General features: G+C 47.0%; 1 protein-coding gene across 4 annotated transcripts in view; it reads right to left on the bottom strand.

Moving 5' to 3' along the window:
- Nucleotides 1-20,799, bottom strand: part of AGAP3 (ArfGAP with GTPase domain, ankyrin repeat and PH domain 3) — a 255,558-nt gene that overhangs the window by 107,251 nt on the left and 127,508 nt on the right. For all 4 annotated transcript variants that reach the window (XM_063452953.1, XM_063452952.1, XM_063452950.1 and 1 more), the window contains exons 5-8: nucleotides 16,685-16,826; nucleotides 12,508-12,642; nucleotides 12,257-12,384; nucleotides 10,838-10,993 (exon numbers count right to left, since the gene is read on the bottom strand). In XM_063452953.1, coding sequence (XP_063309023.1) covers nucleotides 10,838-10,993; nucleotides 12,257-12,384; nucleotides 12,508-12,642; nucleotides 16,685-16,826 — 561 coding nt within the window. The remainder of the gene's footprint in view (nucleotides 1-10,837; nucleotides 10,994-12,256; nucleotides 12,385-12,507; nucleotides 12,643-16,684; nucleotides 16,827-20,799) is intronic.

Genomic DNA, 20,799 nt, shown 5'->3' with positions numbered 1-20,799 from the left:
GCTTTCTTGTACATCATCTTTAGAAGAGGCTTCCTTCTGGGATGACAGCCATGCAGACCTATTTGATGCAGTGTGTGGCGTTTGGTCTGAGCAATGCTGGCAGCACTCATACGTCTATTTTCCAAAGACAACCTTTGGATATGATGCTGAGCATGTGCACTCAACTTCTTTGGTCGACCATGGCGAGGTCTGTTCTGAGTGGAACCTGTCCTGTGAAACTGCTGTATGGTCTTGCCCACCGTGCTGCAGCTCAGTTTCAGGGTCTTGGCAATCTTCTTATAGCCTAGACCATCTTTATGTAGAGCAACAATTCTTTTTTCACATCCTCAAAGGGTTCTTTGCCATGAGGTGCCATGTTGAACTTCCAGTGGACAGTATGAGAGTGTGTGAGAGCGTTAACACCAAATTTAACACACCTGCTCCCCATTCACACCTGAGACCTTGTAACACTAACGAATCACGTGACACTGGGGAGGGAAAATGGCTAATTGGGCCCAATTTGGACATTTCCACGTAGGGGTGTACTCACTTTTGTTGCCAATGGTTTAGACATTAATGGCTATGTGTTGAGGTATTTTGAGGGGACAGCACATTTACACTGTTATACTGTTGTACACTTACTACATTACATTGTAGCAGAGTGTCATTTATTCAATGTTGTCACATGAAACGATATTAAAAAAATAGGTTACAAAAATGTGAGGGGTGTACTCACTTTTGTGAGATACTGTATGCGTATATACGCGCTGTCTTGGCGTCATACTTGATTCTGGCCTCACCTTTGAGCCTCACATGCAGCATGTTGCCAAATCCTGTAGATTCCATCCGCCCCTTTCTTACACAAGATGCTACCAAGGAGCTTGTCCATGCTCTAGTAATTTCCTGCATGGATTATTGTAACCCTCTCCTGATTGGTCTTTCCAAAAGCCGTACTGCACCGCTACAGTCCATAATGAACGCTGCTGCCAGACTGATTTTCCTCTCTAGTCGGTTCTCTCACACCTCACCTCTCTGCCAGTCCTTACATTGGCTTCCTGTATGCTATAGGAGTCAATTCAAGGTACTAATTAACATATAAAGCACTGAACAACTCTAGCCCCTCGTATATCTCCTCACAAATCCATAGGTATGTCCCTTCTCGGTCTCTTCGCTCTGCCCGTGACCACCTCCTGTCCGTTGTTCGCACCCGTACGGCCAGCTCATGCTTGCAGGACTTCTAGTGGGCGGCACCATTCCTATGGAATAGTCTGCCTACCGCCATCAGACTCTCCCCTAGTCTTGCATCTTTTAAGCAGTGCCTTAAAACCCATCTCTTTAGGAAAGCTTATGGCCTCCAAGACTAACCATTACCTCACATACCTGTCTCTTGCTCTCTCCTAAAGTGCAGCCCACCTATTTTGACTGCAAATTCCTGTCCTAATGTGTTTTACACCCCACCTCCTATAGAATGTAAGCTCGATTGAGCAGGGTCCTCTTCAACCTATTGTTCCTGTAAGTTTTTTGTAATTGTCCTATTTAGAGTTAAATCCCCCTCTCATAATATTGTAAAGCGCTACAGAATCTGTTGGCGCTATATAAATGGCAATATTAGCAATAATATATTCTATATAATAAAAAAATACGGTAGCACTCTTGATCAGGCCTTGATAACAAAATTTATCTGATGCTTTACAGCATAGCCATAGGCCTTACGAAATGCAAATGGCTAAAGGATCAACCAAACGGTGTTCCCAAATTGCAATGGTTAGTACCTACCAAAAGTGTTGCAAAGAGGGACAACCGGTGAACCAACATCACGGTCATAAACACCAAGGCTCATTAATGCACGTGGGGAGCGAAGACTAGCCTGTCTTCTCCTATCACGCAGAAGAGCTACTGTAGCTCAAATTGCTGAAAAACGTAATGCTGGCCATTTTAGAAAAGATAATGCACACTTTAACCTATCCATAGATTTAATCTATGTTAGCTCCAGAATTAGATAGAAGGGGTGACAAAAATGCTACCTAAGTCACACAAGTTAATTGGCTCAAATGAAACTTGAGAAACACAGTATTGGGATTTGTATACCATATGATATATAAAGTGAATGAATGTAACTTTTACCCCCTCCCTTCTCTTTTTTCTGTATCCCCTCCACAAAATCTTTCAAATAAATAAAATTCTAATTTAAAAAAATAAAAAAAAATAAGATAATGCACACGTGGCCGCATAGCTGCAGACTGGTCATAGTGCCCATGATGACCCCTGCCCGCAGCCGAAAGCACCTTCCATGGGGACGTGGGCGTCAGACAGTTGCCTATTCTGCTGCATCACAATTTTTTTTAGATCAGGTGGATGGCTGGAAGTGTGTGCATGGGTTACCTAGGGAACATATGGCAGCAGGATGCACTATGGGAATTACAGGATTACAAGTTGATCTAGCACGCAGTACTGTGTCACACCTAGGACTAAGGATAACGTATAACCGGACCTTAGAATGGCCGGACTTAACGTCTCCAAGAATAGTCAGAATACTAGCCGAGGTCAGGGACCACAGAATCAGACACAAAGATGAGGGAAAGCCTAAAGTCAAGGATACCAGATATCAGGGAAGTCAAAACAAAGCCAAAGTCAAATGCCAGAAAATCAAGATCAGGAACGTGCTCTCGGATAACCATAGGCATGAAACACGACAGGTCAATGAGCAAGAGGAGAACTGGGCCTAAATACCCCTCCTGTGGATCTGATTGGCTGTAACCGGCCTTTGACCCCAAAGGCAATTACCAGGTTTCCATTTGCATGATTGCTGCTCAGCACAAACCCTCCTGTGGATTTGATTGCTGCTCGACACAACTTTTCCTGTCAGGACATTAAATACCATTAACCGCATTATTATGTGCGGATGAATACGTGACAGGGAAGAAGGAAGGCCATGTTATGCTCTGGGCAATGTTCTGCTGGAAAAGCTTGAGTCTTGGCAATCATGTAGATGTTACTTTGTCCTGTACTACCTGCATAAAGATTCTTCAAGACCACGTACACCACTTCATGGCAACGTCCTGATGGCAGTGGCCTCTTTCAGTAGGATAGTGTACCCTGCCACAGAGCAAAAATTGTTCAGGCATGGTTTGAGGAACATATCAAAAAGTTCAAGGTGTTGCATTGGCTTCCAGATTCCCAGATCTCAATCTGATTGAGCATCTGTGGGATGTGCTGGAACAACAAATCTGGTCCATGCAGGTTCTACCTCGCTATTTAAAGGACTTAAAGAATCTGCTGCTAAAGTTTTGGTTACAGATACCACTGGACACATTTAGAGGTCTTGTGGAGTACAAGCCTCAATGCATCTTAGCTGTTTTAGCAGCACAAGTGGAATCTACGCAAGATTAAGCAGGTTGTTTTAATGTTGTGGTTGATCAGTGAATTCTCCATCTCCTGCCAATGAGGGAGAAGAGATCTGCAGGATGAAGTACTGCTTAAAATAATTGTGGGATAAAAAAAAGAGATCCCCGTACAGAGGGAGAGAGTAATATTTCAGATAACGGCGGGATAACGAAGAGAGCTCCGATACCAGGGATATTCTCTGTACGAGAGCTTTGACCACTGGAAGCTGGATCCAGGACCCTGGTCCAGGTTGGGAAGCAACACCAAGACCCCAGCTAAGCTGCGGCAGCTAGGGGCTGAAGTGCTGATGGTGTCCCGGCGATTGCTAGGAAGCGTGTTTGGCGAAGTTACCCAGTTGGGGTTCCAGGCGGCCCGTCACAGTGATATTTAGGATAACAGTGGGATAAAGAAGAGAACCATGTACAGAGTGAGAGCATGATATTTTAGATAATGGCGTGATAAAGAAGAGATCCTCATACAGAGATAGAGAGAATTATATTTCAGATAACGGTGGTATAAAGAAGAGATCTCTGTACAGAGGGAGAGAGAGTGATATTTCAGATAACAGTGGGATAAAGAAGAGATCTCCGTCCAGAAGGCGAGAGTTATATTCTAGATAACGGCAGGATAAAGAAGAGATCCCCATACAGACGGAGAGAGAGTGATATTTCAGATAACGGCGGGATAAAGAAGAGATCCCCGTACAGAGGGAGAGAGAGTGATATTTCAGATAACAGTGGGATAAAGAAGAGATCTCCGTCCAGAAGGCGAGAGTTATATTCTAGATAACGGCAGGATAAAGAAGAGATCCCCATACAGACGGAGAGAGAGTGATATTTCAGATAACGGCGGGATAAAGAAGAGATCCCCGTACAGAGGGAGAGAGAGTGATATTTCAGATAACGGCGGGATAAAGAAGAGATCCCCGTACAGAGGGAGAGAGAGTGATATTTCAGATAACGGCGGGATAAAGAAGAGATCCCCGTACAGAGGGAGAGAGAGTGATATTTCAGATAACGGCGGGATAAAGAAGAGATCCCCGTACAGAGGGAGAGAGAGTGATATTTCAGATAACGGCGGGATAAAGAAGAGATCCCCGTACAGAGGGAGAGAGAGTGATATTTCAGATAACGGCGGGATAAAGAAGAGATCCCCGTACAGAGGGAGAAAGAGTGATATTTCAGATAACGGCGGGATAAAGAAGAGATCCCCGTACAGAGGGAGAGAGAGTGATATTTCAGATAACGGCGGGATAAAGAAGAGATCCCCGTACAGAGGGAGAAAGAGTGATATTTCAGATAACAGTGGGATAAAGAAGAGATTTCCGTACAGAGGGAGAAAGAGTGATATTTCAGATAACAGTGGGATAAAGAAGAGATTTCCGTACAGCGAGCGGGAGTGAAATATCAGATGACGGCAAAATACAGAAGAGATCTCTTTTATTCTAAAATACAAAGAAAAATAAAAAACAAATCTGTTGCAGAAAAGTGCAGTAATGTGATCAGGATAAGAATACAAAAATGTTGTTCCCCTTCCCTGAAGTAGGAATTATGGCCTTTCCATCTGTCAACACAGCTCCAATATGTGAAAAGTGACTTATTATATGGGCACATTACTGCTCTGTGGGTCCAAATGAAGCACTTGACGCTATTTCATTGTTTTGTTCATTCAATGTGTTACACATATGCAGACCCCAATAGAAAGGGCAAGATGGCAGCACTTCTTTGGAACTACTTACATGTATTGTTAGCATGGAATACAGAAATCCTGTTTTGAATTACTTACACAGTAAGTGTCCATGGGCAAAACACCTAGCTACACACCTACCTCTAATCCTCATAAGCTTGTCTTCTACACCTCATAAATATCCCAAATATTGTAAATGCCCTTACGCCAATGTCTCCAGAAACTACTGATCAAGTATTAAATACCTTGCTTTATTCCTCCATATGCCATTTTGTAACTTCACAAGTAGAGTGGTTCTCCTCATGTTTCAGGCTCATGGACAGTCCCCCAAATCATTAACAACAGAGCTGCCTCTGGAGTCAAAATCAAGCCAACTTTATTCAGAACAAAATAAGTTACAGCAAGCATACATATAATGCACTATGTAACAATATTTTGGACATCAGGGGGAATAAGAGAGAGGACCATTCCAGAATGCAAAATAAACATGAAGTACTATATTACACATAATACGAATTTCAAGGGGAACCATAACACAAGAGACACAGCATTCTGAACATCACTGGACAACATAACTGGACAAAAAAAATACAATAAGTCACAATGTCCAGTTATCCATCTTAAAACTGGGCAAGGGAAAAGATGAACCAAGGTGACTAACCCTTAACTCACATTGGTACTCAATATCCACAAGGAACTCAAACCACCCAAAGCAGGACACGTTTGGACACTCCTTCACAAAATCATGAGAGCCTGGGTCATAGAACAAGTAAGTAGGTGCATCACCCAGAAGTCCATGAACACTGCTCTGGAAAATTTGTGGAGATCAGAACGTCTGACAGTATGAGTCTGCTTTAGGTAGGAAAGACAGGGCTTCCCTAACACTTTGTGCTCCTTTCAATGAAGAAACATGGGGTTAACCAGACATGTGTGACCCCTATAGTGACATAAGATGTGAATTTTCAGGCAGGTTTTACTCCCTGCAGTGAGCAAAGATGGGGGCTTCCCTATTGGTTTATGCCCCATGTAATGAGGAAAGATGGGGGTTCCCTGTTGGTTTGTGTCCCATGGCGTAAGGCAAAGAGGGCAGTTCCCTGTTGGTTTGTGCACCATGGAGTAAGGGATAGATGGAGGTTTCCTATTGGTTTGTGCCCCATAGAGTAAGGGAAAGGTGTTGGCTCCCTGTTGGTTTGTGCCCTATGGAGAGAGGAAAGATGTGGAATCCCTGATGGCTTGTGCCCTATGGAGAGAGGAAAGATGGGGGTTCCCTATTGGTTTGTGCCCTATGGAGTGGCAAAACATGTGGAATCCCTGATGGTTTGTGCCCTATGGAGAGAGGAAAGATGGGGGTTCCCTATTATTTTGTGCCCCATGGAGAGAGGAAAGATGGGGATTCCCTATTATTTTGTGCCCCATGGAGAGAGGAAAGATGGGGATTCCCTATTATTTTGTGCCCCATGGAGAGAGGAAAGATGGGGATTCCCTATTATTTTGTGCCCCATGGAGAGAGGAAAGATGGGGATTCCCTATTATTTTGTGCCCCATGGAGAGAGGAAAGATGGGGATTCCCTATTATTTTGTGCCCCATGGAGTAAGGAAAGATGGGGGTTCCCTGATGGTGTGTTCACAATGGAGTGAAGAAAAGATGGGAGTTTCCTGTAGGTTTGTGCCCCACGGAGTAAAGGAAAGTTGGGGATTCCGTGATGGTTTGTGCCCCATTGAGTAAGGAGTGATGGGGGTTCCCTATTGGTTTGTGCCCCATTAAATGAGGAAATATGTTGATTTACTATTGGTTTGTGTTACATGGAGTGAGAAAAGATGGGGATTACATGATGGTTTAAGTTCTATGGAGTGAAGAAAGATGGGAGTTCCCTAAAGGTTTGTGCCCCATAGATTGAGGAAAGATGGGGGTTTCCTGATGGTTTGTGCCTATGGGGTGAGACAAAAAGGGGGGTTCCCTATTGGCTTGTGCTCCATGGACTGAGGAAAGATGAGGTTTCTCTGATGGTTTGTGACCCATGGAGTGAAGAATTATCGGAATTCTCGAATGGTTTGTGCTATATGGAGTGAGGAGAGATGGTGGTTCCCTATTGGTTTCTGTTCCATAAAGTGAGAAAAAATTGGGATTCACTATTTTTGTGTGCCCTGTAGAGTGAGGAATGATGGGAGTTCCCAATTGGTTTGAGTTCCATTGAGTGAGAAAAGATGGTGGTTTACTAATGGTTTGTGTTACATGGAGTGAGAAAAGATGGGGATTCCATGATGGTGTGTGCTCAATAGAGTGATAAAAGATGTGGGTTCCCTATTGGTTTGAGTTCCATGGAGTAAGGAAATATAGGGGATCCCTCTTGGTTTGTGCCCCATAGTGAGGAAAGATGGGGGTTCCCTACTGGTTTGCACCCCATAGAGTGAGGAAAGATAGGGGATCCCTCTTGGTTTGTACCCCATAGTGAGGAAAGATGGGGGTTCCCTATTGGTTTCTGCTCCATGGAATGAGGAAAGATGGGGGTTTCCTTATGGTTTGTGCCTATGGAATGAGAAAAGATGGGGGTTCCCTATTGGTTTCTGCTCCATGGAATGAGGAAAGATGGGGGTTCCCTGATGGTTTGTGCCTATGGAATGAGAAAATATGGGGGTTCCCTATTGGTTTCTGCTCCATGGAATAAGGAAACATGGGTATTCCTTGTTGGTTTGCGCCCCATAGTGTGACGAAAGATGGGGGTTCCCTGTTTGTGTGTGTAGCCCCTTAAGTGAGGAAAGCTGGGAGTCCCTGATGGTGTGTGTAGCCCCTGGAGTGAGGAAAGCTGGGTGTCCCTGATGGTGGGTGTAGCCCCTGGAGTGAGGGAAGCTGGGAGTCCCTGGTGGTGTGTGTAGCCCCTGGAGTGAGGAAAGCGGGGAGTCCCTGATGGTGTGTATAGCCCCTGGAGTGAGGAAAGCTGGGAGTCCCTGATGGTGTGTATGGCCCCTGGAGTGAGGAAAGCTGGGAGTCCCTGATGGTGTGTATGGCCCCTGCAGTGAGGAAAGCTGGGAGTCCCTGATGGTGTGTATGGCCCCTGGAGTGAGGAAAGCTGGGAGTCCCTGATGGTGTGTGTAGCCCCTGGAGTGAGGAAAGCTGGGAGTCCCTGATGGTGTGTGTAGCCCCTGGAGTGAGGAAAGCTGGGAGTCCCTGATGGTGGGTGTAGCCCCTGGAGTGAGGAAAGCTGGGAGTCCCTGATGGTGTGTGTAGCCCCTGGAGTGAGGAAAGCTGGGAGTCCCTGATGGTGTGTATGGCCCCTGGAGTGAGGAAAGCTGGGAGTCCCTGATGGTGTGTGTAGCCCCTGGAGTGAGGAAAGCTGGGAGTCCCTGATGGTGTGTGTAGCCCCTGGAGTGAGGAAAGCTGGGAGTCCCTGATGGTGTGTATGGCCCCTGCAGTGAGGAAAGCTGGGAGTCCCTGATGGTGTGTGTAGCCCCTGCAGTGAGGAAAGCTGGGAGTCCCTGATGGTGTGTGTAGCCCCTGGAGTGAGGAAAGCTGGGAGTCCCTGATGGTGTGTATGGCCCCTGGAGTGAGGAAAGCTGGGAGTCCCTGATGGTGTGTATGGCCCCTGGAGTGAGGAAAGCTGGGAGTCCCTGATGGTCTGTGTAGCCCCTGCAGTGAGGAAAGCTGGGAGTCCCTGATGGTGTGTATGGCCCCTGGAGTGAGGAAAGCTGGGAGTCCCTGATGGTGTGTATGGCCCCTGGAGTGAGGAAAGCTGGGAGTCCCTGATGGTGTGTATGGCCCCTGGAGTGAGGAAAGCTGGGAGTCCCTGATGGTGTGTATGGCCCCTGGAGTGAGGAAAGCTGGGAGTCCCTGATGGTGTGTGTAGCCCCTGCAGTGAGGAAAGCTGGGAGTCCCTGGTGGTGTGTGTAGCCCCTGGAGTGAGGAAAGCTGGGAGTCCCTGGTGGTGGGTGTAGCCCCTGGAGTGAGGAAAGCTGGGAGTCCCTGATGGTGTGTGTAGCCCCTGGAGTGAGGAAAGCTGGGAGTCCCTGATGGTGTGTGTAGCCCCTGGAGTGAGGAAAGCTGGGAGTCCCTGATGGTGTGTGTAGCCCCCGGAGTGAGGAAAGCTGGGAGTCCCTGATGGTGTGTGTAGCCCCTGGAGTGAGGAAAGCTGGGAGTCCCTGATGGTGTGTGTAGCCCCTGGAGTGAGGAAAGCTGGGAGTCCCTGGTGGTGTGTGTAGCCCCTGGAGTGAGGAAAGCTGGGAGTCCCTGATGGTCTGTGTAGCCCCTGCAGTGAGGAAAGCTGGGAGTCCCTGGTGGTGTGTGTAGCCCCTGGAGTGAGGAAAGCTGGGAGTCCCTGGTGGTGTGTGTAGCCCTGGAGTGAGGAAAGCTGGGAGTCCCTGATGGTGTGTATGGCCCCTGCAGTGAGGAAAGCTGGGTGTCCCTGATGGTGTGTATGGCCCCTGCAGTGAGGAAAGCTGGGAGTCCCTGATGGTGTGTGTAGCCCCTGCAGTGAGGAAAGCTGGGAGTCCCTGATGGTGTGTATGGCCCCTGCAGTGAGGAAAGCTGGGTGTCCCTGATGGTGTGTATGGCCCCTGCAGTGAGGAAAGCTGGGAGTCCCTGATGGTGTGTGTAGCCCCTGCAGTGAGGAAAGCTGGGAGTCCCTGATGGTGTGTGTAGCCCCTGGAGTGAGGAAAGCTGGGAGTCCCTGATGGTGTGTATGGCCCCTGCAGTGAGGAAAGCTGGGAGTCCCTGATGGTGTGTGTAGCCCCCGGAGTGAGGAAAGCTGGGAGTCCCTGATGGTGTGTATGGCCCCTGCAGTGAGGAAAGCTGGGAGTCCCTGGTGGTGTGTGTAGCCCCTGGAGTGAGGAAAGCTGGGAGTCCCTGATGGTGTGTATGGCCCCTGCAGTGAGGAAAGCTGGGAGTCCCTGATGGTGTGTGTAGCCCCCGGAGTGAGGAAAGCTGGGAGTCCCTGGTGGTGTGTGTAGCCCCTGGAGTGAGGAAAGCTGGGAGTCCCTGATGGTGTGTATGGCCCCTGCAGTGAGGAAAGCTGGGAGTCCCTGATGGTGTGTGTAGCCCCTGCAGTGAGGAAAGCTGGGAGTCCCTGATGGTGTGTGTAGCCCCTGCAGTGAGGAAAGCTGGGTGTCCCTGATGGTGTGTGTAGCCCCCGGAGTGAGGAAAGCTGGGAGTCCCTGATGGTGTGTGTAGCCCCTGGAGTGAGGAAAGCTGGGAGTCCCTGGTGGTGTGTGTAGCCCCTGGAGTGAGGAAATATGAGAGTTTGAGCAGTACCCCTTTTAAGAAGGAAAGATGGTGCTCATGAATAATAATTTCTCTCTCCCTTTAACTATAAGTTCTTACAAAGTATTAGGTTTAATATTTTGTAAAAGAAAAGAAAAACCTATAATTCAGCACATCATACGAGGGGCTAATGTACAAACAAACACTTACAAGGATGATGTTAATACAGAGGAACGAGACTGAGGGGACAAATTACACTTCCTCTTGCTACATACAGTATATCCAACCCTGAAACAGTTTTGGCTCTGTGTCCTCCTCTTCCTACACTGTGCAGCCTTCTTTCCCAGCATCCCTTTAGTCTACTCTCACTGTACCTACCCTGGAACAGCATGTCTCTTTCAAACATCCTTGGTCAGACCTGCTATTCTCTTGGTGTCTATCCAAACCCAAACCCAGGTAACAGGCAAGCCTTTCTTCCTCCTCCACATCTTCAATTTCTCTACAATGAGTAACTCAGGGCTCTTTTTCGTTACTGGACTCTCCTGTTTGTTTGTTAAACATGTCACAGCATGAAACATCTAGATGTTCAGTACTCACTGTGAAGATGTTAGAGCGTCGTTTGCTTTGCTTGCGTATTGGAGTGGGAGTACTGGATGCAGCGATGGTCTCAATGCGTAACTCACGTTGGCTTATGCTGGGGGTGGATGGCACAGAAGACGAGTAGTCACTGAAAGTTCCCCCGCCATTGGTTGCCTATTAAGACACAGAAAACGGGTCACCATGTGGACAAATAACTCAACGTGAAACATGAAGATACAGTATGTTAACCGGCTGATCTAGACTCCTGCCGTTCAAAATCCAGTGATGGTTTGGATATAGTTGCTCAGATGCCTAAAACAATGTTGTCCTTAATGCTCAGTCCACGATTACGTTGATTTTTCGACCCCTCTGTGCTGAAGTCAAGCTTTACATATCTCCAAAATGCAATCTTATTTTGACCCAATAAATCATTTAATATCACTACAATTTCTACCAGGGTTAGATTAAGATTGCTGAAAGCCCAAAGCAGATGCTCAACTGGGGCCCCTCCTATAGCTTTGAGTTCTGCTCTCTGAAAGAGATGATAAGTGCTGTGTATGGTGGCTTAGTATTGAATGTGTGTGAGTGAGCATGCGTGTTGTGCATGTGTGGAGAAGGTTAAGCATGGCTGCATGGAAGAGGCTGAGTGCAGTGTGTGTGTGTGGAGTGGGGAAGTTCAGTGGGCCTTTGTGTGATGACTGAAATTTTGAAGAAGTGGAATATTATGTGTGTGACAGAGGTAAGGGTGTTGGTTGAGTGTTGAGTTGGTGGTGGAGCCGAGTGTGTGAACGAAGGCAACCCAGCACATCTTTCTTTTTATTTCCATTCCACACCCAGCCCGTTCTCCTTATGTTTTGTTGAAGGGAGGGGTGATGTCTCTGGTGGTCCAGTGGAAGGCATTCTTAACTAGATCCCTGGTGGCCTGGAGGGGGAGCATTGTGGTCTGCACCTCTATGGTGTGCAGATCACTTTAAGAGCTCCCTAAGTCAATGACTAAGAGCACTGACTCCAGCACTCTGAAAAGCAATGGGGGTGCAAGGAAGGTCTTAAAGTTGCCTCCACCCGACAGAGGTTCAGAACACAACGCGTCCTCAATGTAGTGAAAGACACTGGAGCCAAGCAGGGAGATTTTTTGATCTCCCTGCTGGGTAAGTGAGTGCACACTCACAGATAAAGCCAGGGTTCCCCAGCCTGACACAAGGAGGCTGCATATGCCCCCTAACTGGTTATCCTGTCCTGGTTTCTACATTTACACTAAATAAAACCTTTCCTGTAGGACAGACATATTTTACCCAATAAGTTAAGATACAAAGGGAAGAACAAGCTGCTTCATCCAGAGCTAGATCCCCTAATCTTACTATGTAACATGATGTAAAAACCACATCCCACCACAATGAAGGAGAGCTAGGTGGAGACAGCACCATTACGGTTACCTACCTGGTTCATGTGCATTGCTGGAATGGAGGCTGCAGAAACAGAAGAATGACTTGGAGAGTTGGGCAAAGACTTGCATGGACCAATAGAGAGCTGCTGCTTCTTGCGAATGGCAACCACCTTCTGAGCCACTGTGACATGAACCAAAGTGGGTGCGCGTGCACGAGGGAGGAGATAAAAGGTAAATTAATTAAATGTTCATTCTGAAATTCCCATCTCAACTTTTGCTTTCCTTGCTAAACTACTATCCTCACCATCTTGAAAAACACGTTCCACATTCAGGCCGTAGGTGGCACAAGTTTCATAGTAAGTGCAGCGTTTCAGGTCATTAGAGAGCTTCCGTGCTCGTGAGTCATCGATCACTCGTGGGTTGGTGGCACTAATGGCATCTAAAATAGAGAGATTGGAGGTACTGCGGGGTATTGAACAAACAAGATAAACATTTTCTCTGCCTTACTTAACTGAATGAAGTTCACGGTCTAGTTTCTCAACACCGAAAATAGATGCAGTACTAGCGCACTCACTGACACTAATATTTAAATTCCAGATCCTAGCCACTGAATGTATGTATTTTTTATTCCATTTATTATTTTTGTTGTGCATGGGTGGTACATTATTATTATTTATATAGCGCCATCACATTCCGTAGCGCTGTACAATGGGTGGACTAACAGACATGTGATTGTAACCAGACAACTGGACGTACAGGAACAGAGAGGTGGAGGGCCCTGCTCAGTGAGCTTACATTCTGGAGATGACAGTATTTCAGACTGTTAAGCAACATAAATCATTTTCACCATATTATGAGAAGATATAACAGTAGAGCGTAGTCTGCACATTTTGTATTGTTTATTCAGGCTAGGTAGACACAGTGCTAGTGTTGGATTTTAGTAGGTTATAAGGCTAAAACATGAGGTAAAAGCACTGGTTGTATAGACAGAGTTAGATTAAGGGCATTATGCCCATGAGTAGTAGAATGCTTCCTAACCGGAGAGTAGGAGACAGAAATACAAATAACAGGTATATTTTAGCACAGAATGTAAATACATTTCTGTGGTAAGTTTGGTAAAACCTCCTCTTGGTGTCTTCGCCCTATGCAGAATTTGGGTCTCAGCAAAGTGGTTGCTCAGACTGGTATCTCATTCAGCCGATGCCGGGGGTATCCTGCATTCCTGCAACACAGCAAGGCAGTGCATGCGGGTCTCTGTGTCCAAGTGTTGATAGAAGGGGCTGGTTTGCTCGTAGAGTCAGGATATGTAGTGGAGTGAGGTGTTGCAGTCCTCTGGACCCAGGAAACGTCAGGTGGGCAAATGAGCTTGTGGTGTCTTGTTTCTCCATTGTGCTTTATGGCCCTGGTGGTGTCTCATACAAAGTTTTAGCTTTTTATGCTGGGGTAGAGTGCGCAGCTTGGTTCGCCGCCATGTTGAGGACCGTTTTGCAGTTAAGACGTTCAGGACCTTCCTCCGGTTTGGAAGCAGCATCTTGGGTAGGTGGCTGCTTGGCTATTGTGAGGCAAGTGGCTGTGATCTGCCCTCCATTTTGCGCCAGAAATTGGCAAATAGTGCGTCCAGCTTATCCATGGTGTCAGTCAGTAGGACTGGGGAGACACGTGGTGTCCACCATGATCGGTGTCACGCTGGGTTGTAGGCTTATTTGTGTGGCTTTGCCCTGAGGTCCAACTAAGCACGGTTTGCCACCCAGGGATGAACCGCGATCACCCCCGACGGAACGGTGATAGTGGGGGTGGAGTAACGGGGCTCTTACTCGTCGTGAGTTGTCGCAATGCCGCGTCAGACCGGGAGATCAGCCGCCTCTCCACCCAATACACACCAGGCCTCATGTTGCGAGGAGTGCGGTCAGCAGGCTCCAGTCGGGTCACAGACCACATTGTCTGTTCCTAGCTCAGTTGTGAGTTTAGGTGAGTTGATTGTTGTAGTCTATGTCAAGCTGTATTGGGCTAAAAGTGTGATAAATTGCCCCAATTTCTGAGGAGCTCTGATAGAGCACATCTATCCTCCATGATAGTCAGGCCCCGCACCCCAGAAATATGTATTTTTAATGTTAGAGGTTGCCCCAGCACTCTTAGATGTACCCCCAATGCCTGAAATATAGTTATTCTTACCTTTCATTCACTGTCGAGAGATTGTCGCGGCAGCTACCGATCCGCCCTATGATCGTCAATGAAAATGATGATCTCAGCCAATCCAAACCTTCTCTACAGAGATGCGTTGGGAGACCTTACTGTTCTTCAGCAATCAGCATCTCATCATAAAGATGTGTTATCTGGCGCTTCCGGTTGCGCCGCCATCTTAGCTGGTCGTGCTTACAGTGGGTCCAAGAAGTCGAGGCACATGTTATAGGCCGCAACAACCTCTTGCAGTCTGCCCTAACGATCGGAAATAAGCCATACTACCTACCTGATAGCTGTCCCTGGACAGGGGAGAATACTGGTGTGTATCTGCTGCAGGTGGAGGAGTACAGCACGCAGTGCTAGCCACTCCAGATACCGCACTTTTTTCTATTACGGTTGGGGAGGGGCTGATGACACAGATTAAATAAGGGCTACCTCAGCCTCTGTTAACAAGGCCTATGTCTCCTAAAAGAACCTCTCTCAAGCCCACTCTGCTGCTGTCAGGATTGCTAATTGATCCCGTACGCAGAACTGTATCACACCTAGGACTAAGGATAACGTCTAACTGGACCTTAGAATCGCTGGACTTAACGTATCCAAGAATAGTCAGAATACTTGCCGAGGTCAGGGATAGAGAATCAGACACAGCAAAGAAGAAAAGCCAAAAGTCAAGGATACCAGAAATCAGGGAAGTCAAAACAAAGCCAAAGTCAAATACCAAAAAAATCAGGATCAGGAACACACTCTCGGATCTCGGAACGCACCAGGCAGAAACCACGACAGGACAATGAGAGAATGTAAAAATAAGTTTAAATAACCCTTCTGTTATTCCGACTGGCTGTAATCGGCCTTTAAAGACCTCGAGGAGTCCATCGACAATGCACTCCATCTTCAAACTCACTCCTCTCAACTAACAATATTAGAGATATTGGATCCTTGGATCCAGTCCTGTATAGCTGCTAAATATAATTCCAAGGCCAGAAGAGTGGTGATCCTGTTACAGTCTGGTGGCCTTTTCCAAAAGGCGCAGTGATCCAGAGGGCCACTTGCCACAAACATCCAGGGTTTTTCTACGAAGGGCAACTGCTAAGATCCACTCCTGAGGCACCACGTTGTTGCTGAGGGGGGATGAAGAAACTATCCGCTCCCTTGTATGTACTGTACCCTGTTGTATGTACTGCCGCTGGGTAATGATACTGGTTTTCTCCACACCTGGTAATGCTGTCTGTTGCTGGGTAGTGAGACAGACTATCTCCACTTTAATATTGTAAAGTGCCATGAAACAAGTTGGTGCTATATAAATGCCAATAATATTAATAATAATAATAATAATAATAATAATAATAACTAGAAAAGCTACAATTTCTGGGGAAATTGTGTGAAGTGTTCTTGCCTCCACCAGTAATCTACAACTAGGGATCGAGCGATTATCGGTTGTACTGATATTATCGGCCGATATTCGGTATTTTCGGCAATATCGATATCGGCCACTAAAGATACCGATATTGCCGATATTGATAAAGTGAGAAATGCATTTCGACTTTTATTTATTTATATAGCATATTTAATTGCAAGGTTGTTGCCCAAAGTGCATCGTATGCATTGTACGTCTCTGAAGTATTAAAAATGAAGGCACAGTCGCAGTTTAGAAATTGCCCTTCAAATTTGGAGTGGAGTTTCAATGAATGTCAATGGACGGCGTGAGTTGCAAACAAATAGTCATATTGTGAAAACTATCAGGACTATGGCTTAGCTGTGGACATTTCTAGTGGCAGCAGGGATAGCTAAACGTTTTGATATAAGATTTGTGTAGGTGGGCTTGAAAATGAGGGAGTGGTGGCAGTTTAGAAATCATGTCCTGATTTTTCAGCTTTTGCCAGCTCCCACTCTAGCTTTGCCATTCATTCCTATGGGACAAATTTCGCCACAAGAACGACGATATTCCGAGAACCATTCGCCGAAACGTTCCACAAAGTAATAGCACACCAATCGGGAACAATCCGCACGTTTCGGTATATTACGGTCTATGTAGTGTAAAAACTGTGGGAGGAGTTAGGGTGGTAAATTTGGCTATAATAAGAATAATAATATATATGTGAGATAACAGTAAGTGGTCTTGCTATGCAAGAACACTTAATAATAATAAACCCGGGAAGGCACAGTTTCCTTTTATTGTAATATTTTAAAAGATGTCCACTTAACACTAGCAGTACCCCAAGTTGGCCACAAGATGGCAAACAGCAAACATTGTAATTGGAAAGCAGAACACACATTAAATAAAGCATGAAGATCGCCCTCACCTTGTGTCCCTACAAGTACCATGGGAACATCAGCCGTGTTTCGATAACTGGACAGGCGAGCGTAATAATTGAACACCGTCTGGAAACTGATTTCATCTTCAAGGCTGAAGACAAAGACAACAGCATCTACCCAAGCGGCAAACTGGAGGAGAACAGGGTGTTAGAAGGAAGACAAAAGGAGGAAATCAGCAGTTAGAAGGAACACAAAGAATGCCGCGCAGGTCGGTAAAGTGAAAATTAGCAATAAGAGGGAATGTGAATATAAGGGGGACAGGATAACACAACCGAAAGGGCAATACGAACATGGAAATCTCCTTCCCCACACACAACCCTAAAAAGGGTAGTCTCTCCTTCCACATACACACACCCAACCAGACAGTCCCCTTCCACATACACACACCCAACCAGGCAGTCCCCTTCCACATACACACACCCAACCAGACAATCCCCTTCCACATACACACACCCAACCAGACAGTCCCCTTCCACATACACACACCCAACCAGGCAGTCCCCTTCCACATACACACACCCAACCAGGCAGTCCCCTTCCACATACACACACCCAACCAGGCAGGCAGTCCCCTTCCACATACACACACCCAACCAGACAATCCCCTTCCACATACACACCCAACCAGGCAATCCCCTTCCACATACACACCCAACCAGGCAGTCCCCTTCCACATACACACACCCAACCAGACAATCCCCTTCCACATACACACACCCAACCAGACAATCCCCTTCCACATACACACACCCAACCAGACAATCCCCTTCCACATACACACACCCAACCAGACAATCCCCTTCCACATACACACCCAACCAGGCAGTCCCCTTCCACATACACACCCAACCAGACAGTCCCCTTCCACATACACACACCCAACCAGACAGTCCCCTTCCACATACACACACCCAACCAGGCAGGCAGTCCCTTTCCACATACACACACCCAACCAGGCAGGCAGTCCCTTTCCACATACACACACCCAACCAGGCAGTCCCCTTCCACATACACACACCCAACCAGGCAGTCCCCTTCCACATACACACACCCAACCAGGCAGGCAGTCCCTTTCCACATACACACACCCAACCAGACAATCCCCTTCCACATACACACACCCAACCAGGCAGTCCCCTTCCACATACACACACCCAACCAGGCAGTCCCCTTCCACATACACACACCCAACCAGACAATCCCCTTCCACATACACACCCAACCAGGCAGTCCCCTTCCACATACACACACCCAACCAGACAATCCCCTTCCACATACACACCCAACCAGGCAGTCCCTTTCCACATACACACACCCAACCAGGCAGTCCCCTTCCACATACACACACCCAACCAGGCAGTCCCCTTCCACATACACACACCCAACCAGACAGTCCCCTTCCACATACACACACCCAACCAGGCAGGCAGTCCCCTTCCACATACACACCCAACCAGGCAGTCCCCTTCCACATACACACACCCAACCAGGCAGTCCCCTTCCACATACACACACCCAACCAGACAATCCCCTTCCTCATACACACCCAACCAGGCAGTCCCCTTCCACATACACACACCCAACCAGACAATCCCCTTCCACATACACACACCCAACCAGACAATCCCCTTCCACATACACACACCCAACCAGACAATCCCCTTCCACATACACACCCAACCAGGCAGTCCCCTTCCACATACACACCCAACCAGACAGTCCCCTTCCACATACACACACCCAACCAGACAATCCCCTTCCACATACACACCCAACCAGACAGTCCCCTTCCACATACACACCCAACCAGGCAGGCAGTCACTTTCCACATACACACACCCAACCAGGCAGGCAGTCCCTTTCCACATACACACACCCAACCAGGCAGTCCCCTTCCACATACACACACCCAACCAGGCAGTCCCCTTCCACATACACACACCCAACCAGGCAGGCAGTCCCTTTCCACATACACACACCCAACCAGGCAGTCCCCTTCCACATACACACACCCAACCAGGCAGTCCCCTTCCACATACACACACACAACCAGACAGTCCCCTTCCACATACACACACCCAACCAGGCAGGCAGTCCCCTTCCACATACACACCCAACCAGGCAGTCCCCTTCCACATACACACACCCAACCAGACAGTCCCCTTCCACATACACACCCAACCAGGCAGTCCCCTTCCACATACACACACCCAACCAGACAATCCCCTTCCACATACACACACCCAACCAGGCAGGCAGTCCCTTTCCACATACACACACCCAACCAGGCAGTCCCCTTCCACATACACACACCCAACGTGGCAGTCCCCTTCCACATACACACACCCAACCAGGCAGTCCCTTTCCACATACACACCCACAACCAGGCAGTCCCCTTCCACATACACACCCACAACCAGGCAGTCCCTTTCCACATACACACCCACAACATGGCAGTCCCTTTCCACATACACACCCACAACATGGCAGTCCCTTTCCACATACACACCCACAACATGGCAGTCCCTTTCCACATACACACCCACAACATGGCAGTCCCCTTCCACATACACAAACCCAACATGGCAAACCTAGATTTCAGTAAGGCTTTTGACACTGTTGCACATAGAAGGCTCATCAATAAACTGCAATCTTTGAGTTTGGATTCCAATATTGTTGAATGGGTAAGGCAGTGGCTGAGTGACAGGCAACAGAGGGTTGTAGTCAATGGAGTATATTCGAAGCTTGGGCTTGTCACCAGTGGGGTACCTCAGGGATCTGTACTTGGACCCATTCTCTTTAATATTTTTATTAGTGATATTGCAGAAGGTCTTGATGGTAAGGTGTGTCTTTTTGCGGATGATACTAAGATATGTAACAGGGGTGATGTCCCAGGAGGGATAAGCCAAATGGCAAATGATTTAGGTAAACTAGAAAAATGGTCAGAGTTGTGGCAACTGACATTTAATGTGGATAAGTGCAAGATAATGCATCTTGGATGTAAAAACCCAAGGGCAGAGTACAGAATATTTGATAGAGTCCTATCCTCAACATCTGAGGAATGGGAATTAGGTGTGATTATTTATGATGACTTAAAGGTAGGCAGACAATGTAATAGAGCAGCAGGAAATGCTAGCAGAATGCTTGGTTGTATAGGGAGAGGTATTAGCAGTAGAAAGAGGGAACTGCTCATGCCATTGTACAGAACACTGGTGAGACCTCACTTGGAGTATTGTACGCAGTACTGGAGACCCTATCTTCAGAAGGATATTGATACCTTAGAGAGAGTTCAAAGAAGGGCTACTAAACTGGTTACATAGAAACATAGAATGTGACGGCAGATAAGAACCATTCGGCCCATCTAGTCTGCCCAGTTTTCTAAATACTTTCATTAGTCCCTGGCCTTATCTTATAGTTAGGATAGCCTTATGCCTATCCCACGCATGCTTAAACTCCTTTACTGTGTTAACCTCTACCACTTCAGCTGGAAGGCTATTCCATGCATCCACTACCCTCTCAGTAAAGTAATACTTCCTGATATTATTTTTAAACCTTTGTCCCTCTAATTTAAGACTATGTCCTCTTGTTGTGGTAGTTTTTCTTCTTTTAAATATAGTCTCCTCCTTTACTGTGTTGATTCCCTTTATGTATTTAAATGTTTCTATCATATCCCCCCTGTCTCGTCTTTCCTCCATGCTATACATGTTAAGATCCTTTAACCTTTCCTGGTAAGTTTTATCCTGCAATCCATGAACCAGTTTAGTAGCCCTTCTTTGAACTCTCTCTAAGGTATCAATATCCTTCTGAAGATAGGGTCTCCAGTACTGTGTACAGTACTCCAAGTGAGGTCTCACCAGTGTTCTGTACAATGGCATGAGCACTTCCCTCTTTCTACTGCTAATACCTCTCCCTATACAACCAAGCATTCTGCTAGCATTTCCTGCTGCTCTATTACATTGTCTGCCTACCTTTAAGTCATCAGAAATAATCACCCCTAAATCCCTTTCCTCAGATGTTGAGGTTAGGACTCAAATATTCTGTACTCTGCCCTTGGGTTTTTACGTCCAAGATGCATTATCTTGCACTTATCCACATTAAATGT

Source organism: Pelobates fuscus, chromosome 4 (genome assembly GCF_036172605.1).
Source record: "Pelobates fuscus isolate aPelFus1 chromosome 4, aPelFus1.pri, whole genome shotgun sequence".
NCBI lineage: Eukaryota > Metazoa > Chordata > Amphibia > Anura > Pelobatidae > Pelobates > Pelobates fuscus.
Note: the sequence above shows the minus strand (reverse complement) of the source record. Positions and strands in the feature narration are given on the sequence as shown.